The sequence below is a fragment of the Notechis scutatus genome, chromosome Z (assembly GCF_049901735.1).
Source record: "Notechis scutatus isolate UNSWTSFEM ecotype Mainland chromosome Z, rNotScu1.2, whole genome shotgun sequence".
In the NCBI taxonomy this organism is placed as follows: domain Eukaryota; kingdom Metazoa; phylum Chordata; class Lepidosauria; order Squamata; family Elapidae; genus Notechis; species Notechis scutatus.
In genome coordinates, this window is record NC_142025.1 from 134311662 (window position 1) to 134327513 (window position 15852).

The window sequence follows — 15852 nt, forward strand, 5'->3', positions numbered from 1 at the left end:
AATGCTTTTTTATTGAGATATAAATTATGTTGACAAGGGTAAGCAGTGAACTGGCCAAATTTGTGAATGATACTAAATTATTCAGGATGGTAAAAACTAAAATTGATTGTGAAGAGCTCCAAAGAGATGTTTTAAACTGGAACAATGATCAAAGGGCAAAGTATTTTAAGTAATGGTAATAATGAAGCATTTTTGGAGCAACCTCTTCTATCAGCATATCACAATGATGGGGACGATCTGCAACCACTGAGGAAAAGTTGCTGGAATCATAATAAATAACTGAACGAAGATGTTAGCTCAGCTATGGAACAAATGCACATTCCATGCTTGAAATCGCTAGGAAAGAGATGGCAAAAATTATAATGCCCTTATTACAAATCAATTATATGTTCATATTTGGATCTCAACATTGTGAGGTAGTCTACATTACAGAAAATTACAACTTATTACATTGTATCTCACAACAGCAGAAAATGGATCTACAGTAGGAAAAAAATGGAAAAGAGTAGAACTATCTTCTCCAGAAGGTTTGAACATCTGGAAAGAGGATAATCAGCAGCAAAGTGGATGGACTTAATTACAGTGGTAATAAGTGCACCATTGGAAGGCAAGGTTGGGGATAGATCGTCTTGAAGAAAAAATAACTACATAGTCTCTAAGAATGAATACTGACTTGATGGCACATAATCATCATCAGAACAACTGGGTCTCAATCCTTAGATTAGAAGAAGGCAACTGAAGGACACAAAGTATACAAAATCATGTATGGTGTCAGGATTCCAGCAATAAAACCAGGGGTGGGAAGCTACCGGTTCTGCCCGGCTCTATAGAACCGGTAGCTCTGAAGAGCATCAGACACAGAACCAGTTCTGTGTCTGCTGCTGTTTGGCCCACCTGCCCACCTGGGCTCTTACCTGACCTTTATTTCCTGCTTTTTCAACCTCAGCTGCTTTGCGCGGCACAACATAATCACCGAACCAGTAGTAACACAGGTTGAATCCCATCCCTGAATAAAACATTCCTATGACTGTTTTAGTAGTTGCCCTCTGGTGCAGGTAAAGTGGCCAGAGGAAATTCTTAACCCAATGAATCTGGGAAATTTAGAATATACGAAAGGAACTGCTTCACACAACACATAATCAATGTCCATGTCAACTGGGGTGGCTCATAAAGGAGAATTATGTGGCTACAAATGCCACCTGTAGAAGAGCTTGAGAGGGATGCTTGAACGAGGCCCTGGTTGTCCTTTGTGAGAGACAAAAAGCTGGACTAAAATGGCCCTTACCCTCATGCAGAAAGGCTGTGCTAATATTCTTAAGAACTCCTATTACTTCTAGTCACTATGATTTTTTTTTTGTCATTTAGACTTGACTCATGTATTATTGCTATGTTTATAAATATTTAGTCTCTTTTCATTTCAATGAGTGAGCTCTCTTATAAAGTCATGGACAAATAAGTAGTAACCAGTAATCAGCTTCATTGGAGGGCAACTTTAGATATTTTGAACTAAATTTCTTTATTTATATCCCAGATTTAGGACATTAGGAAGCCATTTATATCCCAGATTTAGGACATTAGGAAGCCATACAAATCTCCCACAAGCTCAACCTAAGAATTCTGGAGGGACTGTCGAAGTGTATCTGGGGAAGATCAAAGTCACATACATTCTTGTCCAAAATCTCAGAGGAGAAAGTTTGGGCAGGGTGCTCCCTATTGCTTGTCTAATTCTTTAGTGCAGGGGGTTCCAACCTTGGCAACTTTAAGCCTGGGGGACTTCAACTCCCAGAATTCCCCATTCTGGGAGTTGAGGTTCATCAGGCTTAAAGTTGCCAAGACCAGGGGTGGGATTCAAATTTTTTTTACTACCGGTTCTGTGGGCGTGGCAGGGGAAGGATATTGTAAAATCTCCAGTCAGGGATGGTATTTGCCTGCCTGAACTTCTCAAAATTTCCACTACCGGTTCTCCAGAACTGGTCAGAACCTGCTGAATTCTACTTCTGTTGGAGACCCCTGCTTTAGTGTACCACCCAGGCCCCCATTATAGCTACCTTCTTGCTTTTCTCTCCTATATACAAGGAAGGTGAAGATGATAGTTTGCCCAGAACACGGGAAAGGAAGGCAGTTATTTGAATGACCAGAAATACCCAATTCCACAAAATCTATGGTTATACAGGTAGTCCTCGATTTACAACAGCTCACTTAGTGGCCATTCAAAGTGAACAGTGGCACTGAAGAAAGTGATTTAAGACCATTTTTCACACTTACGATTGTCGCAGCATCCCCATGGTTATGTGATTTACATTCAGATGCTCAACAACTGATTCGTATTTGCCCGGGGGTCATGTGATCCCCTTTTGTGACCTTCTGACAAGCAAAGTCAATGGGCAAACAGATTCACTTAACAACCACGTTACTAATTTAACAACTGCAGTGATTTGCATTAAATCTCAAGAGAAGTTTTAACTATGATCTTTCTAGAATCTAGGGTGCCATCAACAATTCTCCACTTCTTAAAGACAGCATGTCAAGAACGTTTAAATTAACTGCTGGGTAGCCTTGTATAATTGTATTATTTATCTACCATTTCTCTCTCTTTTTTTTTCCTTACGCAGGCGCACGCGCACACGCGCCCGAAACCCCCCCACTGTACTGTACTTCACGTGCGCCGCCCTCCCGCCAATCAGCTCAGTTCAAAAACTACTTTTTTTTTTTTTCTTGACCTCCTGCTAAGCGGATTTTTTTTTTTTTTTTTAGAACGCGGCGTCCCCGTATGGCTGCGCGTGGAACCCCGAAGGAGCGACGCCATTGGCTGAAGGGAAAGGACGTTCCGAGTCAGGTCGTCGGCGAGTGGCTGCTCTGAAGGCGTGGCTGGAGGGAGGCGAGAGATTCCGCTTCTGATTGGCTAGCAGTTCGCAGTGGCCCCGGAGAGCGTTGGAAAGGTGAGTGTTCCGTAAAGTCGTGGATCATGAAACCTTTATGAGGAGGGTCTGAGCCAATTAAAGGGGCTACGTGGCATCTAATGGACCCGAGGAAAACTGGAGCGCCCCTTTGGGGCGGGCGCTTTGCATTGGTAACTGTGGGTGGTGTGTGGAAGCCTGAACTGACTGCGGAGAGAACTGTCAGCTTCCGTGTTTCTTGGTTTTTGTTTTTTCTATGACAGCCTTATTAAGCACACGGAGGATCCTATTTAAGTATTATTATGGTAGTTAAAGAAATGCTAGTCTGGTTTTTAGTTCCCAGAAGAAGAAATAAGCGAGTTTGAGCATTAGTTTTGATTTTTTTTAAAATGATTATGTGCCATCAAGTTGGTGTCAACACTTAGCAGACCCAAAGATAGATTTTTCTCCATCGAGTTCTATCTCCAACCTTGTGTTTCATGTCTCTCAGCCCCACCTCTCTCAAGTCCTGCTATGCTGCTTTATGGGGGAGGAAGAAGGGGTATTCCTGGGAGGAATGAGCTGAGAGCACAGGGTGGAGGTGTATGCCAGGAGGTGTATTCCCAGCAGGGTCATCCAAAGTATGAAGGTCATCCCAGCTGCCCATTAAAGCAAGCAGGCATCTACTGTGTATTGTGCAGCAACAATGTAGGAAGATGCTGGAAACAGATTATTACTTTAGTGATAATGGCAAAGGCAGCAATTTATACTGCACAGGAGAAGGCAGAGGTTTCTGTATTTTTACCAAGACAACTGCACAGATAGAAAATATTAAATGATTGACAATATAATGCCAGATAATGGCTCTCTCAGGTCGGATAGCATTCAACATGTTCCTGAGGAAAAGTTCTTAGTTAAAACATTCTTAAGGTAGGATTGAATGTGGGATGACACATAAAATTAAAAAAAAAAAACAATTTGATTGTATTTGTTCAGTCTGATTCCCTTTAGGTATCAATAGGATCAATATGAAAGTCTGTTAACATTCAGTGGCAAAAATATGGAAAACTTCAGAAAATCTCAAATGGAGCAATTATGGGACTTGAAGTCCAAATTATGAGATAGTTACATGAGAATCAGTGTGATGGAACAGTTCAGGTACTGAACTAAGAGTGAGGAAAACCAGTTCTAATCTTTTCTCCTTAAGCACAGAATCTGACCAGTGACTATGGGCCAGTTATCCTCTCATTCAGCCCTAGATTGGGAAATTTAAAAATATTACCAACCCATATTGAACCAGTGTGGCAGCTTATGATTTATAACAATCAAGTAAGGAGTTCTTAATCCTACATTAGATTGAGTGGGCTAATAATAATTTTGAAGCTGCCACAAATTATTTTGGAGGAGCAGTCTATAAATATATTTTTATTAAATGTATTTGCTGCCCATCTCATTTCAGAGCAACCCTGGGATACTCGTAGCATTAAAAGCATTAAAACCTTCAAGATGAATATTTATAAAATGATAGAAATTGAATCACAATCAAACCCTTACAGAAAGTCAGGAGAGTAGGAGCTGATCTCATCTCAGGAACTAAAATGCTCCCAAAAGCAGCAGCAACAACAGCAGAGAAAGCCTTTCTCTTAGACTCTGCCAGCCGAAATTCCTTGACTGATGGGGACCACAGCAGGCCTCCTCTGTCAGTGAAGATGGAGTGGGCCAGTTCCATTGGAATGAGATGGTTCCTCAAGACCCATGCCATACAGGGCTTTAAAGGCAATAACCAACACTTTGAATTGCTTGTGAATATATCGTGAATGAATACATATAATACTCAATACAATTCTTACAGTAATATTTAAAAATCAGAGTTCAGTTGATTTTATACAACTACATTTGGATCTAACCCATTATGTATATAACTCTTTACATATACATATAGTCTTTGTTGAAGTTACCAAAATAAATTGTACTGCTTTAAAACAAGCAAAATATATTTAATAAAATGGCAAAAAGAAACATTGACGATCTTCTAATATCTTAATCTGGTCTCAGCTTGGACATGTCCCTGGCACGGCTTGGAAAAGTGGTTCCCAAATCAAGCATCTTGTTCCTGTGTGACATGCAAGAGAAATTCCGCCCCAACATCAGCTACTTTCCTCAGATTGTGTCTGTGGCAGCTCGGATGCTGAAGGTAAACACTGGAGGGTAAGAACAAAGAGGTTTGGCATGGTCTAAGAGATAGGGGAGAGAGAGAGATGGAGAGATAAGGGAAGAAATTACTTGTTTCACTAAATGGTTTTGATTGGGTACCCAATCAAAGTACCCAAAATACAGAGGTTCAGGATTCTAACCAGAATTCATTCAGGTGTTACAAGGAAGCCATGCTTTAGCTGTTTGGGATCTTACCCAGCAGGTTACTCCAAGTCTGAGTCTAGTCCATAATTTTGAAGTAGATATTGCCCAAATTTTAGTGACTCTTGGGAGCTGTTTGCAAGGATGTTTAGCATTTGCTGTCAATGTTGGCAAAACCAGGCATCAAAATGTGGTTTTTTTTTTGCCAAGTGTCATGGTAGTGATCAGGTGCCTGAGCAATTGATTCTTTGGGATCCAAAATACAAATTTCAGTAAATACAGGGATGTGAAGCTCTGTTATTAACTCGAGCAAATAGATGTAAAAGTACAACATAAAAAGCATATATACCAAGCAAAATATTACCAAAATTTCTTTCAAGCTGTCAGGAGCTCCTTAATAAAGACAGCAGACATGTCCCAAAAGTGGCCAATTTCTATGATACCTAGTGCTAGGTTCCATGCTGAAGCTCCCAACAAAGAACAAAACATCCAAGTTTTTATCAAAGCCTGGCACCATAATTTCATGGCCCTGCTAGGGTCAGCATATTGCAAGACCTGACCTCGACTGGTAGTACATGACTGGGATGGGAATCAAAAGCCTGAGACTTCCACTGTCAGTTGAGCTCTATGGGAAGATCTAGCAAACCGGAATAAAAAACAGGCAGGCTAGCTCAAGAAAGAGGTCTAAACTTCTAGGCTTTTTCTTAATATGAAATCAAAATATGTCACTAAACTCCCCAAAATAATAATGGTCTTCTGGATTGCCACTACCCAAATACTTACTTCTGGGGATGCTCTTGTTCAGAGGGGCCTTCATGAAAGTTAAGGCAAGGCTGAGTCTTGTGCAATTTCTTAGATGGACACAAGGGGTCAGCATAAAATCAGCATCTGAAAAGCTCACCTCCATCTCTGGGAGTCCTGCTTGTTTCACCGCACCCATTCCCAAGGCCCTGTTTTGTCTCCCCACAGGTTGCCAAAGTTCTTGAAATTTGCACTGTGGTCACTGAGCAATACCCCAAAGGTTTGGGTCCAACAGTACCGGAACTGGGAGCTGAAGAATTGCCCAAATACACCAAAACATGCTTCAGCATGCTTATTCCAGAGGTGGAAAAAGAGATGGCGTCTGTTCCCAACTTGAAATCCGTACTTCTCTGTGGGATCGAGACACAGGCTTGCATCATGGTATGAGATCAGGAACCTGGATTTTGGGGGTAGGCAAAAGAAAAAAAAAACACCCTACAGACCAATCAGCCTAACATCAATATCCGGGAAGATATTGGAAAAGATAATAAAATAACAGATCTGACAACATGTAGAAATGAGTAAAGTAATAACTAGAAGTCAGCATTAGTTTCTTAAAAGCAGATCATACCAAACCAATCTTATTTAATTTTTCAACATAGTGACTAAATTACTGTGGACATACCCTGTTTCTCCAACAATACGGCCTCCCCCAATAGGAAGTCCCAGCATGTTTTATAGGCATGAAATGAAATTAAGCCCCTCCCCCCAAATTAAGGCCTATATTAAAACATGCGAAATGGGGGGGGATGGTGGGGGGGCTTGCCGTTAGGAAGTACTTTTGTTGCACACCCGGATATGGTGCTGCCTGCGTTGACCCCGATACGAAGTGCCCCACCAACGCCGAGGTCAACATCCAAGCTGTCGCAGCCCACCCGAAGATGCAAGGGGGGGAAATTAAGTCACCCCTGAAAAGACGACCTAGCCATTTTTTCGGGGCTCAAAAAAAATAAGACCCGGCCTTATTATATGAGAAACACGGTAATTACTGTGGACATAGTGACTAAAATACTGTGGACATAATATACTTAGACTTCAGCAAGGCATTCGACAAAGTAGATCACAACCTACTTCTTGGTAAGCTAGAAAAAAGTGGGATAGATAGCATCACCATCAGATGGATTTGTAACTGGCTGACAAACCATAATGGTACTACATCTACATGGAGGGAAGTAAGCAGTAGGGTACCACAAGGTTCCATCTTAGACCCAGGACTCTTCAATATTTTCATAAATGACTTAGATAAGGAAATAGAAGGGGAACTTACCAAATTTGCAGATGATACTAAGCTGGCATGAATAACCAACACTAGATTATAAGCTCAAGATCCAGATGGATCTTGACAGACTTGAACACTAGACCCTATCTAATAAAATGAAATTCAATGTAGAGAAAAATAAAGTCTTACACTTAGGTAAGAAAAACCAAATACACATATAGACTGGGTGAAACCAGGCTTAATAGCAGTAAGTGTGAGAGGGATCTTGGAGTCCTAGTGGACAACCACTTAAATATAAGCTAACAGTGTGCGGTGGCAGCCAAAAAAGCCAGTGCAGTCCTAAATTGCATTAACGAAGGGATACAATCAAGTTCAAGTGAGGTACTAATACCAGTCTATAAAGCCTTAGTAAGACCACTCCTAGAATACTGCATCCAGTTTTGGTCATCATACTATAAAAATAGAGGTTGAGACTCTAGAAAGAGTGCAGAGAAGAGCAACCAAGTTGATTAGGGGACTGGAGGCTAAAACATGATGAACGGTTTCAGGAACTGGGCATGGCTCGTCTAGTGAAGAGAAGGACCAGGGGAGACATGGTAGCAGTGTTTTGAGTATTTGAGGGCTGCCCCAGAGAGGAAGGGGTCAAGCTATTTTCCAAGACACCTGAAGGCCAGACAAGGAATGATGGATGGAAACTGAACAAGGAGAGATTCAACCTGGAAGTAAAGAGAAACTTCACAACAGTGCAAATAATTAACCAGTGGAACAGCTTGCCTTCAGAAGTTGTGGGAGCTTCATCACTGAAGGCTTTCAGGAAGAGACTGGACTGCCATCTGTCCAAAATGGGGTAGGGTCTCCTGCTTGGGCAGGGGGTTGGACTAGATGACCTATAATATCCCTTCTAACACTGTCAATCTGTTAAAAACGGATGTCAGGGTAGATGGATTAGCTATGCAGCTTTTATCAATGTACCAATAGAAGAGAATATTTGTAGCTCAAGATTGAACTCTGGGGTTCTTGATGCTCTCTGAGCTTGGTTTCACCAATGTTTAGCAGAAAGCTGATAAACTCAGCTCTCCTCCTACTGGTGCTGCAGGGGGGTGTACGACACCTCATCATGTTTGAGTTGCCTCATCCAACTTGCCAGAGCAAATTGGCTGCAGCCAACTTGCCATGGGACAACTCGCCATGGCCAACTTGCTGCGGGGCAAGAGTTGCCCTAAAGTCGAAGAGCCGCGGTGGTGCAGTGGTTAGAATGCAGTAGTGCAGGCTACTTCTTCTGACTGCCGACTGCCAGCAGTTTGGCAGTTCAGTTCTCACTGGCTCAAGATTGACTCAGCCTTCCATCCTTTCCAGGTCGATAAAATGAGGAGCCCGATTTCTGGGGGCAATATATGCTGATTCTGTAAACTGCTTGGGGCTGTAAAGTCATGTGAAGCGGTATATAAGTCTAAGTGCTATTGCTAAATATGGAATAGAATAATTAAAGGATACCAAAAGAGGGACAAAATGAAATGTAAAGTATTGTAAATAATTAAAGTGAATTGTTGAATTGTCCTGCAATGAGTTGTCCCATGGTGAGTTGACCATAACGAATTGTCCTATGGCGAGTTGGCTGCAGCGAATTGGCCATAACAAGTTGGCTGCGATTAGTTGTCCCCTTTGTCTGCAGGGAATCCCACTGCATATGTATATGGTGGTTATAAGGTCTTGGAGTAAACATGGGAGATTCAAGTTTAAACCATATTTAGCTCTCGAGGGTTTGAACTAGTCTCGCTAAGTCATTGCTCTTTATAAGCTTATCAGAATCTGCAGGAACTTGCTTCTTTTGTCAAAAATAACAGTTAAAAAGAATCATCCTGAAAACTCTGCCCCAGGGCAGAGCTTAGAGCATAACATGGTTTTAATAGTTGTGCCCCACCTCCTGTGGATAGCAAAAGGCTATTGTACAGTTAAAAGGAAGAGAGGTTCCTATCTAAATCACCTTGCATTCCTGGAGGAAAAAGGGGGTTAGAAGCTTAACAGACAAATAAATAGAAGGTCCATAGAGACCAGGATTATCGGTCTTGTTCAAATAAGTCAATAGCTTTTTTTTAATAGAACATGCTAAACCAGTTTACTGAATTATCACTGCCTGGATTCACCAAAGGAGTAAACTATAAACCATGCTTATAAGCTATCCTATCTGGGTTCATACAACGTACAGGTACTCCTCAATTTACAACCATTCATTTAATGACCCTTCAAAATTACAACAGTGCTGAAAAAAGTGACTTGCAACTGGTCCTTGCACTTTCGACCATTGCACTTAATAACTGCAGTGATTTGCTTAGCAACCGTGTCAAAACATTGTGAAATTGAGCATAACTCATTTAATGACTTCTTCAGTGATGAAAGTGCCAGTCCCAATTGCGGTCATACTTCAAGGACTACCTGGTGTAGACAAACCAACAGAAGAGAGTATACATATAGCTCAGGGATGCACTGTTAAGGTTCTTGGTGTTCTTTGAGCTTGGTTGTTTCTTTGCACAGGTTTCATTGATTCCAAAACAAACCATAGTTTGATCTAACGTGTTGAGCATATTCAGCCACGTAATAAGACTTCTTTGGTTTTGACTCCGCATGTTGTGTGAATCTAGCCACCTGTAGTTTATTCAGCACCCCATGGCTAAGTAAGCAATGCTTGCATGTGTTGTTTGATTTAAGTGCCAGAGTAAAATTGGGAAAATATCCATTTCTTCCTATCTTTGAATCTTTAACCGGTGTAGCTGGTCTGGCAAATACAGGTAATCCTTCAACTTACAACAATTCATCTAGTGATCGTTCAAAGTTACAACGGCACTAAAAAAACTGAGTTATGACCGTTTTTCACAGTTGCAACCTTTATAGCATTCCCCGTGGTCAGGTGATCAAACTTCAGATACTTGGCAGCTGGTTCATACTTATGACCATTGCTGTGTCCCAAGGTCACATGATCCCCTTTTGCGACCTTCTGACAAGCAAAATCAATGGGCAAGCCAGATTCACTTAACCACTGGATTATTAACTTACCAACTGGAGTGATTCACTTAACAACTATAGCAAGAAAGGTGGTAAAACGGGGCAAAACCCACTTAACAAACCTAATTTAACAGAAATTTTGGGCTCAACTGTGGTCATAAGTGGAGGACTACGTGTGGTTTCAAATCCTGAGGAGCCTGGGAGGGGTAAAACAAAAGCACTTCAGTTTATTTCTCAAGCTGAGAAGGCCAAATAATATACGGATAGTCCTTGATTTACAACCATTAGTTTAGCAACTATTCGCAGTTACAAGAGCACTGAAAAAAAGTGACTTATAGTTGGTCCTTGCACTTTCCCAGCCAGATTCTGATAAGCAAAATCAAATCTGGGAGAAACCAGATTTGCTTAATGACCATGTGATTCACTTAATAACCATAGCAAAGGTAAAATTGGGTACAGCTCAGGTAACAACTGTCTTGCTTAGCCATGGAAATTCTGGTCTGAATTGTAGTTATAAGTAAAGGACTACCTACACTACAGAACTTAGAAATAGGCATGAAGCTAATTCTGGCAGAAGACAGGAGATGAACTCAATCGAACACAGGTAAGAGCTGCTACTAAGGCCCACCTTGTGGTGATTCGTGCAGAGAAGTGTAAATACTTCTCCACACTAATTGCATCTGTAGATAATCACCCAGCAGCCCTCTTTAAGGTGAGCCGCCTCCTCCTAGGGAAGGAGGAGATTGAGGTCCACCTGAAGGGGAGCGCTGAGGAATTTGCGGATTTTCTGGAAGACAAAATCGCTCGACTTCAGTTAGATGCCGGCGTGGTTGTTGGTCCAGTGGAAGCTCCTGAGGCAGGTTCTTGTCCTTTTATCTGGGAACGGTTTGACCCTGTTGCTCCTGAGGAAGTGGACAGGATCCTAGGGAGTATGCGCGTGAGCACCTGTATTTTTAGACCCATGTGCCTCCTGGCTTGTGAAAGATTCCCAGGAGGTGACAGGTGGGTGGACTCTGGCAGTGATTAATGCTTCCCTACAGGAGGGCATGGTGCCCCAGCACTTTAAGGAGGCTGTGGTCCGCCCTCTTCTTAAGAACCATTGCTGGACTCCACCCAGTTGGATAATTTCTGACTTGTCTCTAATCTTCCATTTTGGGTGAAGGTTGTTGAGAAGGTGGTCGTGCAGCAGCTCCACAGGTTTCTGGATGAAACGGATTATCTCGACCCCTTCCAGTAAAGATTCAGGCCTGGATTTGGGACAGAAACGGCATTGATTACACTTCTGGATGATCTCTGATGGGAGCAGGATGGGGGTAGTGCATCCATCCTTGCTCTACTTGACCTCTCAGCAGCTTTCAATACCATTGATCATGGGGTTCTTCTGGGGAAGCTTTGGGGGATGGGAGCGGGAGGCCTTGTGCTATCCTGGTTCACTTCCTTCCTCTGCGTCTGCTCTCAGTCAATGTTGATAGGGGAGAGATCCAGCCCTTGCCCACTGCTTTACGGGGTTCTGCAGGGCTCGGTACTCTCTCTACTCCCGTTCAACATTTATATGAAGCCGCTGGGTGAGATCATCCGTCACCATGGACTGAGGTATCATCAATATGCTGATAATACTCAGCTGTATGTCTCAGTCCGTGGTGAGTTGAGTGTTGCTGTGTCCTCCTTCTCGCAGTGCCTGGAGTGGATGGGGAGCAATGAGTTGAAACTAAACCCTTGCAAGACCGAGTGGCTCTGGGTTTGGGGTTCGTTGGCTCAGGGAGAATTGCCACCTTTGGTCTTGGATGGGGTGGCACTACCCCAAACAGACCCTGTGCGTAATCTAGTGGTTTGCCTGGAGTCACGATTCCTGCTTGAAGATCAGGTGGCAGTCGTGGCCAGGAGGGCCTTTGCGTAACCGGGTTGTGCATCAGTTGCACCCTTTCCTGGTCCCTACTCACAGTCACTCATGCCCTAGTCACTTCCCATCTTGATTATTGCAACGCGCTCTACATGGGGCTGCCCTTGAAGAACATCCGGAAGTTCCAGTTGGTGCAAAATGCAACGGCCCGCAGTATTTTGTGTAGACCCTGGCGTGCACATGTTTCACCTCTCCTGCAGCAGCTGCATTGATTGCCAATTTGCTTCCGGGTGCAATTCAAGGTGCTGGGTATCACCTTCAAAGCCCTTCATGGCTTGGGACCAGGTTATCTGAGGGAACGTCTCTTGCCGGTCACATCTACCCGACCCATTAGAGCGGGGAGGCAGGGAATGTTGCGGGTCTCATCCCTGAGGGAGATACACCTGGAGTGGCTCCCTCTCTGGAACATCATTCCCCCAGAGATTAGAATGGCCCCCACTCTAGCACTCTTCCGGAAGGCACTGAAGACCTGGTTTTGCCAGCGGGCCTGGGGAGCCCAAAGCGGGATGGAGCCCATCAAATGGCTAGTGTGGTCTGCTGTCGTCGGGGTGGGAGTTGGGGGGTGATTTTTTCCCCCAGATGTTATTCTATTGTATATTAATTTATTTGATTCTTGCTGTTAGTTTTTATTGTTTATTTTTATTTTTTGTTTTAAATGTGGTTTTACATTGTATAAGCCACCTCGAGTCGCCAGGGGCGAATAGGCGGCAGTATAAATTAAATAAGTAAATAATTCGCTCCTATGAATTAAAGGAGCAGCAGGACTGCTTTATATGCAGGGAGCCAGCTTACCACCAATGGGTGTATTCACAGTGGGAATGAGGACCCAGCATAGTCATCTCCACAACACACAATTAGTACTAAACACCCCAGCGTTTCTTAGCCCAGAAGGCCTCCTGACTGGGCAATTGTGGGAGATGGTTGAAAGACTGAAAGAGTTGCAAAACCCTGGGAGTGGCAGAGTTCTGAAGAGTGCCACCACAGGAATGATTGCTCTCTCACAGAAACTGAAGGCAGTTTCTTTTGATATTTATTTATTTATCTTACCCAGAGTACTGCCTTGGATGTCATGGAGCGAGGTCTGGATGTTCACATCGTGATGGATGCTTGCTCTTCTCGCAGGTGATCGGTGGGACGGACGGGGAGAAAGAGTCCAGCATGACCCCTTCCATTTTCCTCATGTCTTTCATTGGGATTTTTTTTTCTTTCTGTCTCCCTTTCTTAGCCAGGTGGACAGGATCGTAGCTCTGTCCAGACTGCGTCAGAGCGGGGCCTTCCTTACCACCAGCGAGGGACTCATCCTGCAGCTTGTCCGGGATGCGGCCCACCCACGTTTCCGAGAGGTAGTTCTCTCAATTTCTTTCCACACATCCAAGCTGCTAGCTTCATTCACCTGCTTCAGTTGGCCAGTGCCTCTGTATAAATGGCCCCCTGGTGAAGCAGTGGGATTTAATCAGCTCAGTGTGAAGCAGCCCCACTGATATCAGGAGCAGCGATCTTTGGTGATATCCCAGCCACCTTTACCGAAGTAAGCAGGTTGGCCACGTTTCTTTTTTTGACAGTATAATAAAATTACAAAACCCTTAGTTGCTTGGTCAGGATTAGCAATATCATGAGCACGTGATAGGAGAACATATCCTTCTTGTACATTATTCTGTTGTGTCTTATCTCCTCATGTGCTCACTGGCATAGAGGAGGAGAAGGATGTAACTAGTTACCAGAAATCCTAGAGAAGTCTGTTGTGGAGCCACTCTAGGCTCTGATCTCTATCTAGCTGTAAGGCAATTTAACTAAATGAGGCCAGCTGACCAAAGCAAATCAATCTCAACAAACCAGTTCTGTGTCTCCGCCCAAGGGAATGTGGTCTGGCAGAATTAAACCAACATTTGCCTGGGAGCACATTTTTGGAGGAAATAAGAACTCTTTCAATAGACTATTAGGCCACTCTCCAGAAACTGGATAGCACTAGGACTGAGACTAATAGGCTTATTTTAAATGTAATAATATATCCAGTCACAAGTTTGGTGAGAACTTCTGGCAGGGTTCTGGGGAAATCCATGTTCCTGGATCTTGTGAATTTCTGCTGGCTTGAAAGAAAGCAAGTCAGATAACTTCCGGATTATTCTCCAGCTGTTCTCCACTCCTTTTGTTTTTCAGATTCAGAAACTGATTATGGATCCCGCCCCTGACAGTGGCCTTCTGCCCCTCATAAAAGAGCCAAGTCCCCTTTTCAGTTAGGTCAACTGGTCCAAGGATGATAATCTTTTAAAGCGCCTTCAGCCATTTCATCTGATGTCCTTGGCCTTTTGAATGGGAAGGAACAAAATCAAGATACTTCAAATTGATTTTAAAGAGGAGGATGAATTATAAACGTAGCTGAGAAGCTGCATCAGATGTGATCTTTCTATAGTTATTCAATGAGATGGTTGAAAGAAGACACTGGTAATATTTTGACCTGGTATTTTTCTATTAAGAAACATCAATTCTGCCTCCTTAGCTCATAACATTTATCTTGGCTATGTGTACAAATATATATTTAATTTGCACATTTTATTGTGACAGTTCTCTTGTGAGCATGTATAAATAATATCTAGAATTGTTTTACACTTTATGACTATGGAGATTCTCAGTCATTCAGATCATGGTTGTCCCAAAGGTGTTTTTTCGAAAGGGAACTGGGCTTTGTTTTTCCTTGAAGATGTTTTGCTTCTCATCTAAGGAGCTTCTTCACTTCTGAACAATCTTCTTGGATGAGAAGTGAAACGTCTTCAAGGAAAAACAAAGTCCTGTTGCCTTTTGACAAAGTACCTTTGGGTTTTACACTTTAGTACAGATTTAGGAAACAAGCAGGAAATTAAGCAGATGGGTTCATACATGATTCTTGTTGTTTTATTGAATAAACTACAGTTTTGGAGTGGTTTTAGCTAACTGTATTTAACTGAGTTCACACAACATGTAATCAAAGCATTTTTGACTCAAGACTGGTGTATAAATCCAGTTTACTTCTATTGACAGAAAGACAAGTTCAGATAGTCCTTAACTTATAACAGTTCATCTAGTGACCATTCAAAGTTACAACAGCCCACTGAAAAAGGTGACTTATGACCATTTTTCACTTATGACCATTGCAACATCCCGTGGTCATGTGACCAAAATTCAGATGCTTGGCAGCTGACTCATTTATGATGGTTGCATTGTCCTTGGGTCTTATGATCACCTTTTGCAAACTTCTGACAAGCAAAGTCAGTGGGGAAGGCAGATTCACTTAATAACTTTTTCACTAACTTAACAACTGCAATGATGCACTTAGCAACTGTGGCAAGAAAGGTCATAAAAGGGGGCAAAATTCATTTAACAAATGTCCCAGTAATATAAATTTTGGGCTCAATTATGATCGTAAGTCAAGGACTACCTGTAGTTGTGTGCAGGAAAGCAAGAATTTCTACAGGTAATCAAACAATCTTGAAAAAGTTTCCCTTTTCCTACTTCCATCATTTGTAGGTCTAGTCACAATCATGAAAGCTAAAAATGTGCATTTATTTAAAAATTCACAGTTTCACGTTGGCCCTGGTTTCATGCCCTGTTCAACACAGTGAATGTGTATTTTGAGGCCCTAACAATTGCTAAATATTCAAGCTCCAGTTGTATTAAAAAAAAAACAAGTTTACTAGCTTCACGTGTAGAAATTAATAAATTTCCCT

At 42.5% G+C, this 15852-nt stretch overlaps 1 protein-coding gene across 5 annotated transcripts; it reads left to right on the forward strand.

Moving 5' to 3' along the window:
* The first annotated feature begins 2912 nt into the window (after positions 1-2912).
* Positions 2913-15065, forward strand: ISOC2 (isochorismatase domain containing 2). 5 transcript variants are annotated; one of them, XM_087945754.1, is made up of 6 exons: positions 2913-3806; positions 4932-5070; positions 6201-6413; positions 13203-13273; positions 13377-13494; positions 14309-15065. In XM_087945754.1, exons 1-6 carry the CDS (start codon positions 3712-3714, stop codon positions 14387-14389), a joined length of 717 nt encoding a protein of 238 aa, XP_087801880.1. In that variant the 5' UTR covers positions 2913-3711; the 3' UTR covers positions 14390-15065. The 5 variants fall into 5 exon arrangements, with proteins under 5 accessions (XP_087801880.1, XP_087801882.1, XP_026538174.1 ...); XM_087945756.1 differs by having other exon boundaries at positions 2913-3070; XM_026682389.2 differs by having other exon boundaries at positions 2913-2939.
* Positions 15066-15852: the final 787 nt, after the last annotated feature.

What these genes read in the sequence shown, in the direction of transcription:
- ISOC2 (XM_087945754.1), top strand. Translation starts at nt 3,712, where the DNA reads ATGATTGACAATATAATGCCAGATAATGGCTCTCTCAGGTCGGATAGC. An exon ending in AGACACAGGCTTGCATCATG is followed by an intron (nt 6,414 to 13,202) that starts GTATGAGATCAG and finishes TATCTTACCCAG; the next exon opens with AGTACTGCCTTGGATGTCAT. An exon ending in GATGCTTGCTCTTCTCGCAG is followed by an intron (nt 13,274 to 13,376) that starts GTGATCGGTGGG and finishes TCCCTTTCTTAG; the next exon opens with CCAGGTGGACAGGATCGTAG.